General features: G+C 39.0%; 1 protein-coding gene across 1 annotated transcript; it reads right to left on the bottom strand.

Annotated features, from left to right (window-relative positions):
* Window positions 1–20358: 20358 nt before the first annotated feature.
* On the bottom strand, window positions 20359–24477 carry glod5 (glyoxalase domain containing 5). The gene is made up of 4 exons (XM_017718826.2): window positions 24330–24477; window positions 22878–23033; window positions 21282–21437; window positions 20359–20605 (listed from the first exon to the last, which is right to left on the bottom strand). Exons 1-4 carry the CDS (start codon window positions 24375–24377, stop codon window positions 20483–20485), a joined length of 483 nt encoding a protein of 160 aa, XP_017574315.1. The 5' UTR covers window positions 24378–24477; the 3' UTR covers window positions 20359–20482.

The following is a 24477-nucleotide window of genomic DNA, read 5'->3' as shown; positions in this document are numbered from 1 at the left end:
GTTGATTTAAACATTCAGGAACCTGTTACGAAGTGTTTGTTATGAATGTGTTATGCAGACACACTAAGTGTCACTGACATTTCATGGTAACACTTTACTTGAAGGGTGTCTACATAACACATTCATAACACCTTACATAAACACTTCATAGCATGTTCATGAACGTTTAGATCAGCACTCACAAAGCTTTACGTGATATTAATATGGATTACTATGTCATTTCTCTGAGAGACATCTTTCAAAATAAAAAATGAGAACCTTAAAACTAAATTATTCTCAGTAAAACGCCCCATTTCTAGACAGCCAAAGTAAAAATGACCTCACCTGGGCCCTTTGGTCATTAAGTCCTTTGACACTTAGGGACACCACCACACTAAGATTGAGTCAAATGATTTATGAGTTATAAATTTATTTACTGGCCATGTAGTGAAGTGACATGCAAAGCAGCTGATGCTTACGGAAAAACAAATAATTAAAAAGAAGTTGAAAGTCTGAGTAAAAGTGCTTTTAAAAGAAGTTTTAAAGCACTTAAGGACCAAAAGGATAAAGTAAAGCCATTTTTATTTTGTCTAGTGAGGACTTTTATTTTGCAAAACATATCTCAGTAAAATGACACTGTAGTCCGTATTAATATCAGGAAACATATATACTTTATAAATGTTGATTTAAATATTCATTAACATGTTGTGAAGTGTTTATGTAAGATGTTATGAATGTGTCATGTGGACACCCTTCAAATAAAGTGTTATTGATTTTATTGTCTTGAGATTTTTGTTTAAGGTAAACAGGACAAGTATTTTTTCCGAATGACCTTTTTTAAGTGAACATACTGAAAAAGACCACGATGAGGTACAATGTACTTCTCTTGTCTGGTCATCTTTGAATAGGAGGTCCATTCTGGCTACTTCCAAGCTTGAAACCTGTAGGGCTTCCTATCAATGTGGAACACTGGATTGTGCGGTTTGTTGCGTTTTACTGGTTTTTCTCCTTTCTATTAAAGTTGCACGACCAGCGTCTTTCGTAAGACCTCACTTTAAAGACTGGACTGGAGATAAACGAAGGGAAGGGGGAAATAAACTTCCATCCACCCCAATGGACAGATAAGAATCTGAATGACAGGCACTGTGACGTTACATAATATGCTCAGATGTTTGAAGACCCACGTCTTAACTGATTAAACAGCTGACACATTGACAAAGCCTGATATAAGAGCAGGGGAGGCAGCGTCCAGCTCAACAATGGCCTAAAGTTAAAGGAAACGTCTTACCGTGTGAGGTAGGCATTGAATGACGTCTTACGCAGTTTCCCCTAAACCATCTGACCGTAATTGATTCCGAAAAGGTTACACACCTCTAAACGTTCTCAAGAACCAATTCACACAAGAAACCACAGAATCCATTACGTAAAGAGCTGTAGTTAAAGCTGAGTGGTCCAGCCTTTTCATTTCCTGGACAATTAAGCCTCAGTAATATCAGCTGTGGGGTGTCCTCTCACCTCCAGTATTAAAACTATAACCTTGCCTTCATTTTAGCTGATTTATTTGTTTTTTTTTGACAGTACGCTCATCCTAACTGTGGAAATCCACCACATTAGTGATGGTGGTAGTGTTTTCCATAAACCCAATCAGACTGAAACAGAATTAGCTCAAGAGATCAAACTGATCAGGAAAAGCTCTAGCTGTAGGTTTTTGGTGTTTGATAACATGAAAAATCGAGAAAATAAAATCTCTACATAAATGAAGTGAAATGAAAGTGAAGGCAGCTCCTATTCTGACTGGCATGCGCCTGCCCCCCCGGGCCCGATGAAGGGCAAGGCCTGAAAACCCGCGAGTATGGAGGGGGCAGAGCGCAGAGCCTGAGCAAGAGTGACGCGAGTCACGGGAGCGACAGCAGCAGGAGGAGGACGAGGGACGACGAGGTACCAGAGGAAGGAGCGAGTCCTGAGCTCCGCGGCCTGGGCCCCGCCCCCTGTTACTAAGCTAGGCCACTACGTTCGACCCAGGCGGCCGAGCTGCCAGCTGGGGACGGTAACGAGGAGGAGGAGTGGCGAGCTCTCGTTGCCTGGCGGCTCCGGTGCTGAGCGTTAGCGCCTTTAAAAAGAGCTGAGAAGGACCAGAGCCAGAGAGGGACGAGCAGCAGAAGACTGAGGATTTGAAAAGCTCGAGGAAGAGACTGAAAAGTGGCCAGCTTAACGTGCCGTTGGTTTTCTTTGTTTTTGTGCTCTGTGAATTAAAATAACGGCCGCTGCGACCTCGGACCCTGCCTCCAGCGTCCTCCTTGAACCCTGGGTAGCACATGCGGTGCTACACTGATATAATGCCAGTCCTCAGGTGACTAGAGAGGAAAGCATCTTATGAATGTGCTCTCTGCCTTGAGAAAACAATGAACTAAAGACGAAGCCAACAGGCTGTACATTTGACAGTACATATACAATGGACACACACAATGGACTGCAGGACTGATGAATGATGAATAATAAAAGAGAATGATGCTCTTTTATTAGAGGGTCTCATTTCAGAGGGAAGATCTCAACCACTGCCCTGTAGCTCAGGAACAAGGGGCAACACTCGGAAACAAGGGGTTGGGGTGAAAATAAGAAATGGGACGGTGCCCAAGACTGAACTTTGGAAGTATGGAAAAACCATAGTCCAAGACAGGATGTGGTTCTGGCCCACAGGTGTTTAAGAGAAACATATCAGCATGGCCTCACTGAGAGACTCACTGTCCAGCGCAAATTTCCTGGCCTCTCCCCTCTTCTGGATATGCTGTTCGGGAGTGGACGATGCTTGGAGTCTCACGTTTCCCCTGTCCTGCACACGCACACTGGGTGGCGACCGGTATTACTAATCTCTACCATTACAGCTGACCTTAATTTATACAGTGATGAAGTAAACAGACTCCAGTCATGTAGTTAAACAGCGCTTTACTGACGGACTGTCAGCTGTCAGTTGGCATGGTTACATATGATTAACTGCCAAAGTCCTCACAGCCAAGTAAAAGGCAGAGACCGTCTTAAAGGGCCTATAAGGACTATTTTACCAAACTACTGTATAAAAATATTTATGCAATAATTATGCACTTAGACCTTAGATATTTACAATGACCGTGTTGTGAATTATTTAAACACAAAATGTTACAGATGGTACGTACATACACACACACACACACACACACACACACTCACACTCACACACACACACAGACACTCACACACACACACAGACACGCACACAGACAGACACTCACACTCACATATATACACACATATACACACACACACACACACACACACACACACACACACACACACACACACACACACACAGACACTCACACTCACATACATACACACATATACACACACACACAGACACACACACACATATACACACACACACAGACACTCACACAGACACACTCACATACACACACACACACGCACACACACACACACTCACACACACACACACACACACACACAGACACTCACACACATATATACACACATATACACACACACACAGACACACCTATACTTGTAATTATCTCTTAAGGGGGACACCAGTCAGGGACATGCTATTCGGGGACACCACTTTCCCGTGGTCCTACAGACATGAAAAAAATCATGCAAGTATAATTAAAATTAAGAAACACCAAGATCATCTCAGATTTTTGATTTAACCAAGTAAGTTTCCCAGTGTGTTCTGATTCTGCCAAATGGGGACTTGGGACTAAATTTGCATAACACAGAAATTCTGTGATTATTATAACTTCCTGAGGACGGTACTTGGGACCGAATTTGCATACACACAGATCAGTTAAATAACATCAGGGGGACATTTAAAATCATTAAACTCCAAATGTAACTCAAAATATTTGTAGTTTCTTTAAGTGCATACACAAGACAGCCATCTTGGTTTAACAAATTATTCCTTTTTTTTCCAGTCAAATAAATGTATTTTGTATTCACATAACACAATCCTAGTCTATAGCACTGTGATTTAGTCTAGAGCGCTTTAGACAGTTTTTAGCTTCAATGGACAAAGAACTACTACATGCCCATATACCATTTTCACTGCTCTACAAAACTTGAACTTATTTTTGTCCTTTTAAATTTAGAACACATGAAAGCAACAATGCGATTGTGAACAGTGTGCCAAAACCTTTTTATTTTTTATTTGGAAAAGTCAGCTCTTACACGTATACACCAATCAGATATAACATTCTGACCACCTCGTTTCTATGCTCATTGTCCATTTTATCAGCTCCACTTACTGTATAGCTGCACTTTGTAGTTCTACAGTTACAGACTGTAGTCCATCTGTTTCTCTGATACTTTGTTAGCCCCCTAAACACTGTGTCTACTCACTGTCCACTCTATTAGACACTCCTACCTTGTCGGTCCACCTTGTAGATGTAAAGTCAGAGACGACAGCTCATCTGCTGCTGCACAGTTTGTGTTGGTCATCCTCTAGTCCTTCATCAGTGGTCACAGGACGCTGCCCACAGGATGCTGCCCACAGGGTGCTGCCCACAGGACGCTGTTGGCTGGATATTTTTGGTTGGTGGACTATTCTCAGTCCAGCAGTGATACTGAGGTGTTTAAAAACTCCAGCAGCGCTTCTGTGTCTGATCCACTCAGACCAGCACAACACACACTAACACAACACCACCACGTCAGTGTTACTGCAGTGCTGAGAATGACCCACCACCCAAATAGTACCTGCTCTGTGAGGGTCCATGGGGGTCCTGACCACTGAAGAACAGGGTAACAGAGTATCAGAGAAACAGATGGACTACAGTCTGTAACTGTAGAACTACAGAGTGCAGCTATACAGTAAGTGGAGCTGATAAAGTGGACAGTGTGTAGAAACGAGCAGGTGGTCAGAACGTTATGCCTTATCAGTGTATTTACATGTTTTTCAAATGAAATAAACAAAAAAAAAAAAATACAAATTGTGGCTCAAATCTCTCTTGTAAGCCACAACGCAATTGTGAACATAGAATTTGACACTCTGCCAATCTCTGTTTTTAAGCGCTGAAGGCTCAGCTCTTTTGCACTGTTCGCAAGGTAGCTTCCCTGGGACACGGCATGAACTGATAAAGTTTTTCAGGTGTGTTTCCACGGCCTGGATCTCAATCACTTCCCAAGCTTTTCTTCTTTTCTGTGCATGTGTTTTACCTAAGTATGAGAAATAAATATTATTATAAAGGAAAACACAGAACAGTGATTAAGTAAATAGTGAATTTGTTGAACTGTTTCAATCATGTTGTTGAACTCTCACAAGAAATTATTAAAATTATTTTGTGTGGACATTACATTGGTATTTAAAACTTCAGATGCAAGCATAAGAACCGCTGATAATCATCACTCACAAATGTTAATAAGACAAACAACAGCAAAAGAACAAAGTATACTAGGAGTGTTAAAAATCAATTTTCTGACAATTTGTGGCTTTAAAATGATCTGCCAGTTTAGTACCCCGTATTAACACTGTCTGGCCATTTTATCAGTAATCATACTATACAGATGCATTACATATGTGTACCATTACTAACTGTAGCTCACACGTTGCTTGAAAAGTCAAGCTGTGGTGTTAGAGATCATCACACAATTACAGGAAGAAACGATCAGAGTCATTTCAACAAACTCAAACACACACAGAAACGTTCATGTGGGATGAGGTCAAATGGTGAGAGAGATTAATAGATCTATGGATTAGATGTAAATGAAATGAAATGCTGATTATTTTGTCCTGTAATTGTGTGATGGTCTCTAACACTGCAGCTTGATGCAGGAGCAGAAACACCGTGGGCCATTTGCTGTGAAGGAGAACTACACTTTCCTCAACACTTACACTTTTCCTTAACTACCCAAATCACAATCAGACCTAATGAGCATTTCTGTTCATTATCTCATCACTCTAACATATAAAAACCAGTAAGACAGTCTCAGGTACATATTAGCAGCTTGTGTCTATTACATTACTTTGTGCACAAATCAAAAAACCAAATAACGCATGTTGAGTTAAAAAGAAAACATGACCACGATTAAAAGAAATGAGGGAACGATTTAAGAAATCGTAACCACAAATAAAAGAAAAACGTGTGTACGAACTGCAAAATGTTCTCTCAAGTTTATTTTTTTTCCTCCGTCCCCTCCAGGGCTCCATATTATATGGAAACTATGCTGCAAGAACAGCCAGTTTTGAATTCAGGTTCTGCATCACAGGAACCAACCTATTCAGCTTACTGCCTATTTACACTGAGGTTCTAAAAAGTCTTTCACTTCTGAATGAGGTGCAAAGCACAATCTAATCTGAACAGAGATAACTGATCATATTTCAATCTTAGAGGCATAGAAACAAAAACCTGTTTAATTTTGTTTAAAAGAAAGAGGCTGGGTTGGGAAATGGTCATGTAGAAATGATTTTGACCACTCAAGTAATAAGTAGACCTCAAGAAAAAAAAAAAAAAACAATTAAATGTGTCATATAGTCCGTTTAAGCAATGAACAGTGGCAAAAAATTATATAAAATCTGTTTACTGTGGTCACTAAAACATGAGGTTTAGGCGATTTAACTTCATATCTTTATTTTGTGTTGAATGACAATTTTATTTACACTAGATTACACTATTCCTTTAATTAATTCAGTGCAAAAATGTAAAAGACAGATAATTTAGAAGATGTTCCTGTTTTTCTGATGACATGTAATCAGGTAGGAAATACAGTGAAATAGTGTTCTGCCTGGCTCTGCCATTGTTGCTGCTTAGTGAGTTTTGTTTCCACAGCTACAGTTTTAAGAGAGAATTTTTTTCAGCATAGCTTTCATACCAACTGTTTCATTTTACTTGTCATACCAGTGACCCTGACCTATGCCAATGCAACAGGCACAGCAGTGTTGCTGTGTACACCTATCGGCCACTTTATCAGATATCTGTACTTGATAATGATAAGGTATGTGGTCCTAACAGGCTCAGAACTGCTGCAGACTCCATCATTCTCTATCACTTCAGGACTTTTATTTAGATCCATAACTTCAAGGTTGCTTCTCTCTGTAACACCCATGACACCTGAAGATGTGCTATGAGGGACAAGATTAGAGGGGGTAGCTTCATCCACAGAAGACAGACACCTCCATTTCACTGGTTTACGGGAGGTACTACTCTCTGAACTACTTTTGTTCCCTTCATCTCTAGAGTCAAGGACGTACTCCTCTCCACTGTCTAAAGTAGAATCAAATAGCTCATCTGAATCTTCAGGAACAAACCCTCTCATCTAAAAATCAATATTACAAGGGTAATTTTTGAAATGCATCAGAACATCAGAAATTAAAAGGCAAATTCATAAACCAAGCCTATATGACAAGTATTTGTCTCCTGCATGATTTTCTGAATATTTACTTTTTTCATGGATTGCTGAAAGACACATGACTACTGAATTGGGATTCCAATATAATATACACCATATTGCCAAAAGTATTCAGTCACCCATCCAAATCATTGAATTCAGGTATTCCAATCACTTCCATGGCCACAGGTGTATAAAGCCGAGCCCCTAGGCCTGCAGACTGCTTCTACAGACATTAGTGAAAGAATGGGTCGCTCTCAGGAGCTCAGTGAATTCCAGCGTGGTACCGTGATCGGACGCCACCTGTGCAGCAAGTCCAGTCATGAAATTTCCTCACTACTAAATATTCCACAGTCAACTGTCAGTGGGATTATAACAAAGTGGAAGCGACTGGGAACGACAGTAACTCAGCTACAAAGTGGTCAGCCACGTAAAACGACAGAGCGGGGTCAGCGGATGCTGAGGGGCATAGTGCGCAGAGGTCACCGACTTTCTGCAGTCAATCACTACAGACCTCCAAACTTCATGTGGCCTTCAGATCAGCTCAAGAACAGCGTATAGAGCTTCATGGAATGGGTTTCCATGGCCGAGCAGCTGCATCCAAGCCTTACATCACCAAGTGCAATGCAAAGCGTCAAAGGCAGTGGTGCAAAGCGTCAAAGGCAGTGGTGGTGTGGGGTTGTTTTCAGGAGTTGGGCTCAGCCCCTTAGTTCCAGTGAAAGGAACTCTTAATGCTTTTAGCAGACCAAAAGATTTTGGACAGTTTCATGCTCCCAACCTCGTGGGAATAGTTTGGAGATGGCCCCAAACTATTATGCATATACAAAGAAATATTTTACAAGAATAAAATTACACAATTCTGAAAAGAGCTGTGAATTTGTTTCTAGTTTTGTGCCATACTACCTGACGTACAAATTATGGAAGATCTAGGATGTCTAGTAAAACAGTCACTACATTCTGCAGAATGAACATCATACCCATGTTCAGTCTCAGTGATTCTAGTGTCAAAGTATGGGCATGACTTGGCTCACTGCAAGAGGCATTGGCAAAAAGGAATTCAGTGGTGTATTTGAGAATTTCACAGGAGGATATCAGCCCAATCAGTTTAGAAGTAAACCTGGTGTTCAATTTGATCAAAGAGCAACAGAACAGGTGAAAATACAAAATCAAGCATACTTACATCTAAAGAAAATGAAAATTAGATATGGAATGCCCCTTAGTCAATACCCAGACATAAATTCCACTGAGATATCATATTAAGTCAACTAAAGATCAAAACTTTTACCCCTTTCTGTAAAGAGCATTTACTTTACCTTATTTGCACAGATTGATGGAGATATGAGGTGTGCGAAATATTTCATGAAGCTCTATTTTAACTGCTGAAATGTTAAAAACTTCTCCTTTCACGATTCCAGATTGTGATAAACATCCTATATTATGTCACAGTTTGCCATAGAAATTAGAAGATATAACAAAAATAAATTTTTAATAATAATAATAAATTGCTGACTACATCTGAATATTGTGAATTTTTTCCCTCATCTTGCTTGGTGTGTAATAACCTTAACATGTGCTCATAGCACGACATTGCAGTGGCAGTGAGAGTTTGTTAAATAATGGCTGTTGTGTGTCTATGGCCTGCAGCTTTTTTAATGTTTTGAAGTTCACAATAGCGTTACTGTGTGTCTTTAACATTGCAATATACTGCATATACATTATACTGGCACATGCCCATAAATTAATTGAAATTTTAAGCTATGAATTAATATTCTAATGAAACTTATCTGCATTGGAATGAATATGAAATACTTACTAGAATACTTCTAGTCCTTCTTAATTTAGGTACATGCGCATGCTCGTCATCAGTATTTCCAGACGAAGAACTCTTCAATAAAAGAAGAAAAACATACAACATTGCTGAGGGAGTTGCAGAGTTAAATCAATGTAAAAAAGAAGCATGCTCATAACATAGTTAAATTGTCGGTAGATTTAATACTGTATGGAATGATTTAACTTCAGCCTGTTATATTTGTGCAACTAAGACTGGGAAGGTGCATTGATATGAGAGCCTATATTACGTTCTAACATTTCTTCTCAGAATTGTATGAAAGTTCATTCATTCTGAATTGTTAGTGTGCTATACTGTAATTAGAAACTTCTTGTCATTCAAAAGTTCAGCTGAGCCCATGTCCTGATTACAACTTCAGAAAGCTTTTAAAAACTAATGACTTTTAAAGAAATGTACCTGCCCAGAACTGCTGTTGTTGCTGTGATCCTTCAGAGGCTCTGACTGATGAGACATAGGGGTGACCCATGCAATCTTCTCAGGATTGGAATTTCTCATCTGTAAAGTTCAAATGTACATGACTACGAGAGACTTGAACATGAATAGGTAGAACAGGTAGCAAGAAGGAGTCTTGACTATGACAGTGGCTAATGATTCTCTTTGACAAAACAGCAAAACTGTGTCCTACTCTGTCATCTGTAATATTATATATTTTAGAATTAAAATGTGAGATAATGATAAAACATACTTTGCAAAGCCCAAGGTATGCTTAAAATCCTACACAATTTCAGTATTGAGTATATAACTTAGGCTGACAAGTATACACACACAAGTTAGTCAAGTATGAAAATGACCTTAAAGTAAGCAAAATCTGTACTGTGCCCTAAGAAGCACTTGTAGAAAATTCAGAGTTGGTGATTTTCATGCCTAACAAACACTTGTGAATAACCACAAGAGACTTACCTTATCACTTGCTGAGGAACATGCAGACAGAGCAGGTCTGGACTGCAATGGCAGACAGTCCTCTTGAGCACTGCTCTCTGAAATTGTGTCCTTCTTAGACCTCTGCAAATATATGGTACAATTTTACAAAATCATGAATTAGTACACAACTGAAGAGATGCTATGCAATTGAACAAAAACCCCTTTAAGAATATTATCCTTTAGACAAGAATGAGAACAATCAAAAGGCTTCAACTCCATACTTTAAACAGATTTTCAGAAAGTAGGTGGTTAAATCTTGGCCCGTCATGATCACTTTTGTCATACAAATAATAGTGATTAATGATTTAATTGTTCACTGTATGCAAGCCAAAAGTAGCTGAATTAGCTGATTAACCTGTGTTTGCTTAGTAGCTAAATAATAAACTACACTGTTGTGTGCATATACATACTCACAAGTGTCTACAGATTAATAAGTTATGAAAAGAATTATGAGTAGAGTTTTTCCCACAAAGAACTAAATCATCAAAACGAATTTTGCCATCATACATGCTAAAAACTTTAGAACTAGCTGCACTGTTAACCAAAACAAACATTACTCACTCTAAGTCATAACTGTTTTCATAAGCCTCATAATGTCATCAAGTATTTTTATTTCCTCACCACAATGCACCCAGTTCAAATTCTGCTTTTTGTAACAATGACTGTGAAATCTAATGACTTACATAATTGTGATCATGTCAAATAAATTTAGCGTTTATGTAATAACTGTGACAAGCTTACATTAATGAGGTACATCAATAGTTCCATTCAACAACAGTGAATACAAAAATTAAAAAAAAAAATGAATTCAAGGTCAAAAATACTTTGAGGACGCCTAACACACTTTATGACCGTCTAATTATCACAGCTCAAGATATACTTTTCCCCTTTGATTTTCTAATTCTACATATACTGTAAAGATGCTAAATTCAATTTCAACCTTGTTGGCAATTTTCAGATCTAAGAAACACTTGGGAATGACCACAAGAGACTTACTTGATCACTTGCTAAGGAACAAGCAAACAGAACAGGTCCTGATTGCAACAGCTGATAGTTCTCTTGAGCACTGTTTTCTGATATTGTGTTCTTTCCAGTCCTCTGTAAATATATGGTACAAATAGACAGCAAGTGTGACCAAAGTACAAGAAATGCTACGTAATTTAAAGATAAGTTCTCTGTTTATGTATAAAAATATTGACACTTTAGAATCACAATGAGACAAATCAGAAATCTTTAGCTCCAGACATTGACCTGGATTATCTGCTGGATTTTCATCTTTGGTTGGAATAAAATTGGTCCTTAATTACATAAAAAATGTATTTACAAACAGTAAACAAGATTAAGAAACTGAATTCTAAAACTTACAGACTGAGGTAAAAGATTTCAACATTAAAATCAGACATTTAGACAGGCTTTATAATGCTTACATCTGTCACTCAAAGTGCTTATGCACATTAAGGCCTAAACATTCTTTGTGAGGACGCTTAACACATTTTGTGACCAGGACACAATTCAAAGACAGACTTCCTATATACATAACACTTCTATTACATTGGACCAAACATAAAGCAGAAGACATGTTACAACTTTGCAAAACTCAAACATGCACTGAGATATGCAAATGTAGTGTTTCCTCACTGCTTACACACATTAAGGCCTAAACATTCTTTGTGAGGACGCTTAACACATTTTGTGACCATGTGACTTGTGGGGACACTATCCTGGCTGAGAGTATTTTCCCAACATCTCTCTCATTTACACATATTTAACCAAAGCCTGCATCGTGGGGACTCCGTGAAGTCAGCACATACAACAAACATAACTGACAAAATATGATGTTCTGGAACTTCCAAACTTGCTCACGATATACTTTTGCCCTTTCATTTTCTAATTCTATATATCATAAAGCTACACGTATCAAAGTTGGCTATTTTCATATCTAAGGAATACCTGTCAATGACCAAAAGAGGCTTACCTGATCACTTGCTGAGGAACAAGTAGATAGAACAGGTTCTGACGGGGATGGTGGCTGATTCTCTTTGATGTTACTCTTGGAAACTGTGTCCTCCCTGATTTGTTCAAATATGGTACATTGAGAAATTAACCAAGAAATTCAAAGACAGACTTCATATACACATAACACTTCTATTACATTGGACCAAACATAAAGCAGAAGACATGTTACAACTTTGCAAAACTCAAACATGCACTGAGATATGCAAATGTAATGTTTCCTCACTGCTTACACACATTAAGGCCTAAACATTCTTTGTGAGGACGCTTAACACATTTTGTGACCATGTGACTTGTGGGGACACTAGGCTAGCTAACAGTATTTTCCCAACATCTCTCTCATTTACACATATTTAACCAAAGCCTGCATTGTGGGGACTCCGTGAAGTCATCACATACATTAAACATAACTGACAAAATATGACGTTCTGGAACTTCCAAACTTGCTCACGACATACTTTTGCCCTTTCATTTTCTAATTCTATATATCGTAAAGCAACATGTATCAAAGTTGGCTGTTTTCACATCTAAGGAACACCTGTCAATGACCAAAAGAGGCTTACCTGATCACTTGCTGAGGAACAAGTAGATAGAACAGGTTCTGACGGGGATGGTGGCTGACTCTCTTTGATGTTACTCTTGGAAACTGTGTCCTCCCTGACCTGTTCAAATATGGTACATTGAGAAATTAACCAAGAAATTCAAAGACAGACTTCCTATATACATAACACTTCTATTACATTGGACCAAACATAAAGCAGAAGACATGTTACAACTTTGTAAAACTCAAAACATGCACTGAGATATGCAAATGTAATGTTTCCTCACTGCTTACACACATTAAGGCCTAAACATTCTTTGTGAGGACGCTTAACACATTTTGTGACCATGTGACTTGTGGGGACACTATCCTAGCTGAGAGTATTTTCCCAACATCTCTCTCATTTACACATATTTAACCAAAGCCTGCATCGTGGGGACTCTGTGAAGTCATCACATACAACAATCATAACTGACAAAATATGCCGTTCTAGAACTTCCAAACTTGCTCACGATATACTTTTGCCCTTTCATTTTCTAATTCTATATATCGTAAAGCTACACGTATCAAAGTTGGCTGTTTTCACATCTAAGGAACACCTGTCAATGACCAAAAGAGGCTTACCTGATCACTTGCTGAGGAACAAGTAGATAGAACAGGTTCTGACGGGGATGGTGGCTGACTCTCTTTGATGTTACTCTTGGAAACTGTGTCCTCCCTGATTTGTTCAAATATGGTACATTGAGAAATTAACCAAGAAATTCAAAGACAGACTTCATATACACATAACACTTCTATTACATTGGACCAAACATAAAGCAGAAGACATGTTACAACTTTGCAAAACTCAAACATGCACTGAGATATGCAAATGTAGTGTTTCCTCACTGCTTACACACATTAAGGCCTAAACATTCTTTGTGAGGACGCTTAACACATTTTGTGACCATGTGACTTGTGGGGACACTAGGCTAGCTAACAGTATTTTCCCAACATCTCTCTCATTTACACATATTTAACCAAAGCCTGCATTGTGGGGACTCCGTGAAGTCATCACATACATTAAACATAACTGACAAAATATGACGTTCTGGAACTTCCAAACTTGCTCACGATATACTTTTGCCCTTTCATTTTCTAATTCTATATATCGTAAAGCTACACGTATCAAAGTTGGCTGTTTTCATATCTAAGGAACACCTGTCAATGACCAAAAGTCACCTGATCACTTGCTGAGGAACAAGTAGATAGAACAGGTTCTAACGGGGATGGTGGCTGACTCTCTTTGGTGTTACTCTTGGAAACTGTGTGCCATTATTGTTTTCCACATCAAATGGATGCTCTCTCTCGTCCACTAAGCGAGGAACAGGAAGCTAATATTCTCATTTACCTCCAATATATCATATCTTTCCCACTTTAGCTAGAACGTGATATTACTCAGGAGACAAACTTGTTGATTGTCTTATTTACCACAGGACTGATCTCAATGCAACCACATGACATCACAGTGTGACAATGAGGGCCTAGTCATACAGGAACTTTGCCTATTTGCCATATTCTTTTATAATAAACATTTCTTTCTTGTTTATATATAATAATTTAATAGCACTGTAATATGCATAATAGTATTTTAATAGTATTGGATATGTACACTGTTGCAAGTATTAACAGCCTGGGTTCCCTTAAATTTTCCTACTCGTTACTTCTCTGTGAGAAAGCAAACAGTAGGTTTAAAGATTGAGATTTAAGTTTTATTACAGCCAATCAAAAGTACTGCAACATGCAGAATTTAACTGCTCTTGTTCTTTCAGCTCTAGAAAACTGGAGACTCTGATGTACAGAAACTACGTTTTTAAGAAAAACAGCTGATTTCAGCCCTGCAGTGCAGGAAAGGCACTAGATTCACACAATTACTAGCTGATTAAAACATGTAAGGGCTCCCCAGTAAAACATCTCAGCATGTTGTTCTGTTTGTCTGATCTGCTGCAGAAAGTGCTCAGAACTACAGGTCTGCAGGACCACCTCTCAACCAACACCAGCACCATGCCCTCCCCTCCCCCCACTGCTGACCTGCTCTGCTCTCCCTGCGCTCTCTCCCCTCCCCCCACCCCCTCCCCCCACCGCTGCTCTGCTCGCTCTCTCGCGCTCTGCCCCTCCCCCCTCCTCCCCACTCTGGGCGAAACCCGGGCAGCGAGGCTGTAACAGCGCTGCGCTCCGAACAGAGTTCGGCTCTTTCCGCCTGTCAGTACTTACGGCGGAAATACCCGAAGTCATACACGATTTAATGATTGGTTGGACTCTGCAGAATCTGCCTAGCAACCAATACGCACTTTGACTTTGGTCGCATTCGGGCCACAACTTTTAAAGAAATAAGACAGAAACTTCATCTGTGAAGTTTTATGAAATGTAATTACATGAAAACAGACATGAACTGATTATATGAATTTCCGCGGGGAAAAGCCCACTAATCACACAGATTTTAAGTCCAAACCCAGCTTAGATGGTCTTGCCAACCGATTTAATGGGGAAAAGGACATATGATAATGCCTCATATGAATTGGTGACAAATGCCAACAAAGTGTTTTTATTACACAGACAGGAAAATTTGCCCGTGTAGGGGAAACAGAAGCGTAGGGAATACGTGATGTTACCTTACAGCAGTGCGTCTAAAAATATGTTTAGCGTCTAAAACGCTGTTTAATAGTCGCCAAACTCGCCGGTGTAACTGAGCAGTCAGCGAACGCTCCGAGGCTCCGAGGCTGAGCTGTCAGCGCTGCTCCTCCGCCCCTCCCTGCCCGGCTCGCTCCGCTAGCCTAGCCTAGCCTAGCCTAATTAGCAGCGTTCATTCGGGAAACTAACGCCTAAGAACCGAATTCCATGTCCTTTCCCGAGTCTTAAGGATAAACAAACGTCTTCAAACACACAAAAAAACACAAACCAGCATAAATAGCGAATTCCTTACCTTTCTGTCCGTTTGGACGAAGCAGAGAAAATCACCAATTAGCCACACAGCCGTGCAGGAGGAAGCGAGGCAGGATGGGAAATGTAGTTTTCGGCGAATTCCTGTCGTAGTGTTCACGGACCAAGAGAGCAGCTTCAAAAAACTACAACGCCATTTTAAAACTTCAGAATGTGGCTTTCTCGCGCAGCTGCGTTAGCTGATTTCACTCTTTACAAACACGTTATAAAAATGCAAAAATGCATGGATATACTCTGAAAAACTGTAGAACTATGACTGTAACTCACATTTTACGAATTATTAGCTTTACTGCTGCACAAAAATAAGTAGCTGTACTGACTTACTGAATGCTCAGCATGTTAACACTATTACACATAAAACACGATTAAGTTAACAATTCTGTTAGACTTAATAATTACTCTATATAGATTTTATGGTGTAATATACATTAGGAATGTACTATACATGTTTATCAGACCAAAAAACTGGACATTTTGTGGGAATTCATATTACCTTCACAGCTGAACATGTTCGATTTAAGCGCTAGGTCTGTTTACCTACTAGTGCGCATGCGCAGTGTTCCCCTCAGGGCGGATTTGCATAAATTAGACTTGCATAGTGTGTTAAGCGAGCGGGCGTGGCCCCATCCCTTGCAAAACCAGCTCCAGACTACAGAGGCCGCTGTGGAGCACAGCTTCACACACACACTTCGGTTCCAAACCTTCCTCCTGGGCTTTAGCTAAATCAAGCGCGAGGCACCTAGTCATACCCTCTGCTACACGTTTTAAGGGGTCTCCCTCATGGGGACCATGGTTTTTGTCCCCATAACGTTTTGCGTCCCCATTTGGTTGGTGTGTAAACAGGGTTGTGTCCCCATGAAAATAGGAAAACAAGTCCACACACACACACACAGACACTCACACACACACACACAGACACTCACACACACACACACTCACACTCACATATATACACACATATACACACACACACAGACACAAACACACACATATACACACACACACAGACACTCACACAGACACTCACACTCACATACACACACACACACACACACAGACACTCACACTCACATACACACACACACACACATATACACACACAGACACACAAACAGACACACACACACATACACAGACACACTCACACACACTCACATACACACCCACATCCACACCCACCGGTGACCATGACATGAATTCGGTGCTCATCTAAGCTAGTTTATACTGGTCTGATGCCTGTCTGGTGCTGGTTTAGCTGATCGCCCAGCATAGTCACACTGGTTGCCCAGCATACCAGCATTCAAATCATATATAATGAAACGGTTTAGCCGATGAGCAGCCATGCTGGTCACATCTGTTCCACTAGTTTAATCCGTTGGTGTCCGTCTGAAACGACTGATTAGTTACCTGTGCCTGAAGAATGAAATCATCTTGCTCCTTATATTTTGAGTATATATATTTAGAGGGTGGCAGTCGTGGGCTGGAGGGCAGGGAACCAGCCTTGTGACCAGATGGTCGCTGGTTCGATCCCCAGAGCTGACAGCACGTGAAAGTTTGCTTGTTGTCTTTTCAATAATCTTTTTCATTCCTAGTAAAAATGTATATTTACATTAATCATAAGTCTGTCGTAAAAATGTTCCAAGTTTTCATGTCACAACCAAAATACAAGGGTTTTAGTCTGCAGGCGGAGCCTTATTTTAGCTACACCTCTGTGTTTTAGAGCAGGTAGTGGGGCTGCATCCCTGTCCCTCATGCCCACATGGTGAGCAGTTAGTTCCCATTGTTTTGAAGTAAATGTGTCACGAAGTCTGAAAGTCACTGAGTATCATTAAGAACCGTCACTACCGAAACACATTTTCTGCAATTAATTCAACTTTTTTGTGCTTTAACGAAAATATGGTTTTTATGTGGGTCCAAGCCGTGTTTGCTGGTCATGTACTGGATAGTGACCGAAACAGTCACTAACAAAACATTTGGTAAAGTCTTGCTAGTGTTATGATTGTTCTGATAGTGACAAAATGGAATGATCAATCATTTATTTTAATAAAAATAATCAATATGATTAAGCTATAGGGTCATTTAGAGGATTTCAGACTAAAGCTACATGATATAAGTCAGTTAAAAGTGTATTTCAATGTTCTATTTCGAAAGACAGGAGTTTTATGGAGTTTATGGGTGAAGCTTGTTTAAAGTCTCAAAACATGCCATTGACTCCGCAGGTTAACAGGGGCCACATAGAGACTTTAAGTTTAGTGATACTTTTTTAATCCCACAAACGGGTAAATTCCACCTCTGCATTTGACCCATCCGTGCGGTGAAACATCACACACACACACACACACACACACACACACACACACTAGGGGGCAGTGAGCACACTTGCAAATGCATGAACTTTTTAGCTTACAGTAGTTTAGTTCACTCTTTCATGTTGAAGTTATAGGGGGTGTTTCAGCCCAGGCTGCTTATGGAATGAAGCCAGCCAGAGGTCAGTCAGAGCAGAGGTCGTTAGTGCTACTTGGTTGGCATTGGTTTTACGCAGGAAGGCGGGGTCATGAAGTTTATTCACCTTATAACATGTGTGTTTATTTATGCACCAAAAACAACACAATTTTCCAACCTCTCTTTATCCCTAAGAATAAAACGGGCCGTTTTTGTTACTGTGTCCAGTCCAGGCTGCAACACTCTTTATAACTTCAGCGTAGATGGGTGGATATGTGTAAGTGCGTTTTTATGACATCACAGAAACACTGAGTTTAAAACAGGTAATTATTTTAGCTTAATTTCCATATATGGACTGTATTGAGGGGTAGTGAACGGTACATTTTGAAACTTTAACGATGTTTATATAATCAATTTCGCAAAAGAGGGGACAACTGGTCATTTGACTTCAATTGATCCCGCCCCTTTAAGCAAAATTATGAATAATTATTCAATTCATGAATAATAAAATGTTTCCATGGTTTCAATTTGTGAGCAGGAAAATGTACATTCTTGGAAAAAAAGGTACTAGACTGTCACTGGGGTGGAACCCTCAAGGCTCCATCTCAGCGCCTTTAGTCAGGGAACATAACTGAACCCTAATCCACTGAAATGATCTGTTCTAAGCTGGATTGACTCCACACACCCCGCCTCGCCTCGCCTCCAGGCTTTTACTCTACTGCTCTGTTTTAAAACATTCGGTTATGAAAAGGAACAAATACCAACTTTTCACCTGGAGAACCTGATTTAAGCTCCACAATCAGACCTTAGAACCAATGCTGGAGCTTTGAAGGAACATCTACACTGTTTGGACCTTGAAGAAGGAAAAATGTTCCTGACCAGAACCTTCATTTCTGACAGCGTATTGCATATGGATCTTTTCTGGTGCGACAGCCACTCCAGTCTCTGTAATCATACTGAGATGTTCTATTACTAATCGGTCCTAAACTTTAGAAACGTCCTGCTGTGAACTGACTTTACTCCACCTCCCCATGCGGCGCTATTCAGATCTGAAAAGGCACAGTGAGAAAAACAGCCTGTTGAATTATAAGGAATAAAGAGAGGTTTGAAAATGGTCACGTTAAAAATGAATTTAGACTGTTTTTGGTACATAAACCCACCCAGGACAAAATAAAACCCCTCAGAACGTGTGGAACACGGCCCCTTTAAATAATACACAGTTGATTTTCTCAGTAATATCCTCCACACTTCTGCTCATTTGATTGCATCATTCCTATTTGCTAAAATCAACATATAAGGAGAAAAAAACACTGTAAAATCCGCTATAAAACTAATTTTATAAAACTATGAAATGTGACCTGTGTAAAAGTTATGGCACAGACAACATTTTATGTTTTATATGACGCAAATAAATCTGAAATATGCACAAACATTCCCTGTAGAGGATGTGTTCACTTACTATAAGCTAGAAAACATATATAACTAAAAACTGTCATTTTACCATTATGTTCAAACTTTTCATACGAATGTAAATTTGTTAGGTTTTGGTGATGTTCAAATTCCTGAATCACGTTCCTGAACACAGTTTCCTTCCACACCATCTAAAGAGAGATTAGTGGTGATGAAACCAATGCAATTAAATTAGTGAAATTTGAATGAATCCTGGCCGATTTTATCAGCCGAGCCTTACTTACACATCCTCACACCAGCGACTGTTGGAAAAAGAAGGAAAAAACCTGCTTTACTTTTAATGGAAGTCAATGGAACCAGACGTCTTTCCAAGTCACTTTTGGCCGTTTCTTTTGTTCGATATCATCATGAAATTTACAGACAGTGTAAAGGACAATAGGCAAGTTCAAATTATGTGAAAAACAGAAAAACAACGAAAATGGAGATACGAGGTTTTCGTCCAACCATGTATTACTAAAGCCAAACGTGATCGTATTCATTCCAACATCCGTTCGCGAGATCACGGCCTCTCTTCCTTCACCTTGTGTGCTTCCTTTACCCAGAGACACGTAATACCTTTGCGCTAAGTTCTGCTGAATGACCCTCGTGCACTGGATCTGCGAGATAAGGATATTTTTTCATTGAACAAAAGTGCTTTTCAGGCACAGTCAAGCTGCTGGGTGAACCCAGAGACTCATGATTATTCTTGGCACATGCAGCTGATTCTATCTGCCCTAATTTGAGAAGGCTAGTTGTGCTCTGACTAAAGTTGCGTGAGTGAAAAGGAACCACCTTAAACGGAGGACAACAGCGATGCTGAGCATGGAGGAGAAGTTTATTTAACACGACCGGAATGACCTTTCTGTCTTAATCAACCATCAGTACAGAGTCCAGCAGCACAGATGACATTAAGAAAGCCAACAGCGCCCCCCTCTGGTCTACTGCTCGTAGTTGGAGACTTCTATCAGGTTGTGGTCAGGGTCTCTGAAGTAGAGGGAGGTGATGGGGCCCACTGCTCCTGTCCTCTCGACCGGTCCTTCCTCAATACTCACGCCACAGGCCTGGACAATCGGACAAGGCGTCCAAATAAATATGGAGCAGAAATACATTTAATGTTGTAGAATTTTCCAGTTATATTAGGTTTTAGTCTGAAATGGAAAAAATGGCATGAAGTCTTCAGAGGTTTATTAAATATGTATAAAAAAAGGAAACGCATTTTTAGTTTAACAGCCTAAACGTATGGAAACGTATGGAAGTTTCCATCACTGGAAAAACATATGCAGCCAAATAAGTCATCTCATGATCATTACTTAGTATCTCATAATAATGACTTCCTAAGTCATGATTAAAATCTCATAATTATGACTTTAGCATCTCATAATGACTGTCATAATTATAGCTTACTCATAATTATGACTTAGTATCTCATAATTATGACTTTGTATCACATATTAATGACTCAGTACCTCAAAATAATGTTTTACTATGTCATTTTAAATATGACTTAGCATCTCAAAATGACTTACTTACTCATAATAAGACATTTTTTATGAGATAGTAAGTCATTATTTTGATATATTAAGTCATAAGGATTTTAAAGGACCATCCACTGAAAGGTGAATCAAAAGTGGTTCTTTTCTGGCGTCACTCAAAAGAACCTCTTTATGACCCTTTATGTTCATCTACACATCGTTTTCCAGAAAGGACTTCATTGTGTTTCGGTCAGCGCTGGGTCACCTTCAGATGAGCAGCCACGGATGCCAGTGGAGTCTCTGTGATGAGGCAGAGGTCAGCTGAGCCGGGGGTTGGGGTCTGGGCTTTTGGCTCAAACTCTTTCCCAACTTCATGCAAGTTGAATTTCTGATTTCCAAAACTCAAAGCTTTACGATTTCCCTACAGGAGACAGGAAAGCGGGAACGTTGTTGGATGTGTTTAATATATTACATTCACATTCACAGCATAAGGAAATCAGAATATAATACTACCATCAGAGCGTGGCAGTATAGTGAGTTCTGTAGTCTTTAGGTCCACCTGCACAGCTCAATATCATGATTTCCCTGTGTTTAAGTTCAGGCTGGGCCATATAAACCATCTATACCTGTTTATGGATGTGGATATATTGCTTTTCAGTTTTATGGATGCACGTAACAACACATTTGACAGATACTGAACACTGTATAATGTAATATAATAATATAATGTCTCCTATAAGGTGGCCCTGCAGCCAAGCAGTTTGTTTTTAGATTTATAATTATAGTTTGTCCACTTTACAGCTGCGATTTCTTTTTTTATCATTACTTTTTTAATTTGTGATATTGTATTATTACCTTACTAATTTCTTATCTATTTTTTATCTTAATTTCTTACCATTTAAATCTCAAGTTCTATTTTTTATCTACTTTTATCTTTTATTCGCTGTTATTTTAAATTTTCTTTAATTTAAAATGATTAAATGGAGTTATTATTTTCTTTGTCATGTCAATCCCTGTTTTTGTAAATGCTCGGCTACATTGAAAATGAGGGTTGCCCTCAATGTACTTCAGAGTCTAAATAAAGGTTGATTGATTGATTGATTGATTGATTGATTGATTGATTGATTGATTGATTGATTGATAGGACCGGACAGTGAAGTGAGAGGTACGTCATTTACTGAGTGGAACAAAACAGTCCAATCAAAACAAGCTGTCAAACTTAAAACATCTTCACATCATTCTTTATGACTTTATTCTAGCTTACACTGTATATCATGAAACCATGATTTATTTTGGAAAGTTAGTTATTTCACCCTTTATCCTTTTTGTTTTTATAAGGCAAGATGAATAAATTAGTCACTTTAATAAGAATTTAATTCATTCTTGATTTACTGAATGTGCCTTCAAACTGCTGTGGCACTGTAACTGCTAATAACTGTTTTTTGTGGCTTTGAAAAAAGAAAAACAAAAAAAACTGAAAGACACTTTTTTTTAATCGTATGAAACGAAAATACCAATTATGACGCCAATTAAAGCAGTTAGTAATGTTAATCAATTAGACGGCGTTTGAAAGATTAGACTACTGATTATATCCTCCATCTATCAGCAGCCTTAAAGGATGAGAAACACTGGAGTGAACCTTATCAGGGAGTAAACCACGAGCCTTTAACTAAGCAGAAGCAAATCTGTGAACAATTCTCATGCAATGCTGCCACCGTGTGGCCAATCCTGCAGTGCAACCTAATTATGGAAGTTCAATTACAGAGATAAACAGAATTTTAACTAATCCAAACCTTTACTATAAACAACAGCCTGACCCACTGTGTTATAGGCTTTTAGACTGAGGACTGAGTTTAGTTACCTTAAAACTGACTACCTCCATTCCCAGGACGGAGGAGTAGAAATGGGTGGTTTTCTTTAAATCCCGAACCGTCAGAACAAGATGGTCCAAACGGCTGATTTGAACCGGACATGAACTTTTCAGACGGGTTGCAACTGAACCACTGAAGATGGCGGACTTCAAGAAAAAGAAAACATTTGGAATTAGCAGCTCAATTTTAGACTAATCTTGGGTTTAACAATTTAACTCCAGCCTGTTTACACCACTGGAAAAGAATCTATAGTTATTTAGTGAGTCAAAATTATGACAATGTTTCCCATAATTATGACTTAGTATCTCATATTAATGACAGCATCTCATAATTATGAGTTAGTATCTCATATTAATGACAGCATCTCATAATTATGACTTAGTATCTCATATTAATGACATAGCATCTCATAATTATGACTTAGTGTCTCATATTAATGACATAGCATCTCATAATTATGACTTAGTGTCTCATATTAATGGCATAGTATCTCATAATTATGACTTAGTATCTCATATTAATGACATAGCATCTCATAATTATGACTTAGTGTCTCATATTAATGACATAGCATCTCATAATTATGACTTAGTATCTCATATTAATGACATAGCATCTCATAATTATGACTTAGTGTCTCATATTAATGACATAGCATCTCATAATTATGACTTAGTGTCTCATATTAATGGCATAGTATCTCATAATTATGACTTAGTATCTCATATTAATGACATAGCATCTCATAATTATGACTTAGTGTCTCATATTAATGAGATAGCATCTCATAATTATGACTTAGTATCTCATATTAATGACAGCATCTCATAATTATGACTTAGTGTCTCATATTAATGACATAGCATCTCATAATTATGACTTAGTATCTCATATTAATGACAGTATCTCATAATTATGACTTAGTGTCTCATATTAATGGCATAGTATCTCATAATTATGACTTGGTATCTCATATTAATGGCATAGCATCTCATAATTATGACTTAGTATCTCTTTGGAACTTTGGAAAACGTATTATTAAAAATTATATTATTATGTATAACTTTTATCTGATTATCACGACTTATTAAATGGCTTTTTTTCCAGTGGCGGAAATGTCATCATTATTTACTGACTGCGTCTCTGATTTTCTGGGTTCTCTTATTTTAGCGGTAGGTTAGTAGTTTTCACATGGTCGCTTATTTGAGTCATTACGGTACAAGGAAATACAGCATGCTGGTCGAAGAGGTCTGTAAAACAGACGATACTGATCAATATTTATGGTCAGAATGAAGGAAACACGCTATTAATTGTCTTCCTGTTGTTAAAACACATTTGATCGCTAAAGCCGAGCGTGTAAAGGTTCTGGCTCAGGCTCGTTCGTGACGGACTGTAACGCAGTCGCGACGGTAAACGGTCAAATAATCGATGAGCGGCGTTACCGTGATCGAGCTCGCATGGCGAAAAGCGCAGAAGGTTCTCAAAGCCATTGCACCCCTAGATGGCCACACCACGTCACAAATGGACCCAACTTCACGACGCAGTACCACTGACCGCCAGCTACTGATGGGAAGTCCAGTGGACAGAGCT

This window comes from Pygocentrus nattereri, chromosome 8 (assembly GCF_015220715.1).
Source record: "Pygocentrus nattereri isolate fPygNat1 chromosome 8, fPygNat1.pri, whole genome shotgun sequence".
NCBI lineage: Eukaryota > Metazoa > Chordata > Actinopteri > Characiformes > Serrasalmidae > Pygocentrus > Pygocentrus nattereri.
This window is presented reverse-complemented; position numbering and strand designations above follow the sequence as displayed.

What these genes read in the sequence shown, in the direction of transcription:
- glod5 (XM_017718826.2), bottom strand. Translation starts at nt 24,377, where the DNA reads ATGGCTTTGAGAACCTTCTGCGCTTTTCGCCATGCGAGCTCGATCACG. An exon ending in GCCATGCGAGCTCGATCACG is followed by an intron (nt 23,034 to 24,329) that starts GTAACGCCGCTC and finishes TTTTTCTTGAAG; the next exon opens with TCCGCCATCTTCAGTGGTTC. An exon ending in CCGTGGCTGCTCATCTGAAG is followed by an intron (nt 20,606 to 21,281) that starts GTGACCCAGCGC and finishes CCGATTGTCCAG; the next exon opens with GCCTGTGGCGTGAGTATTGA.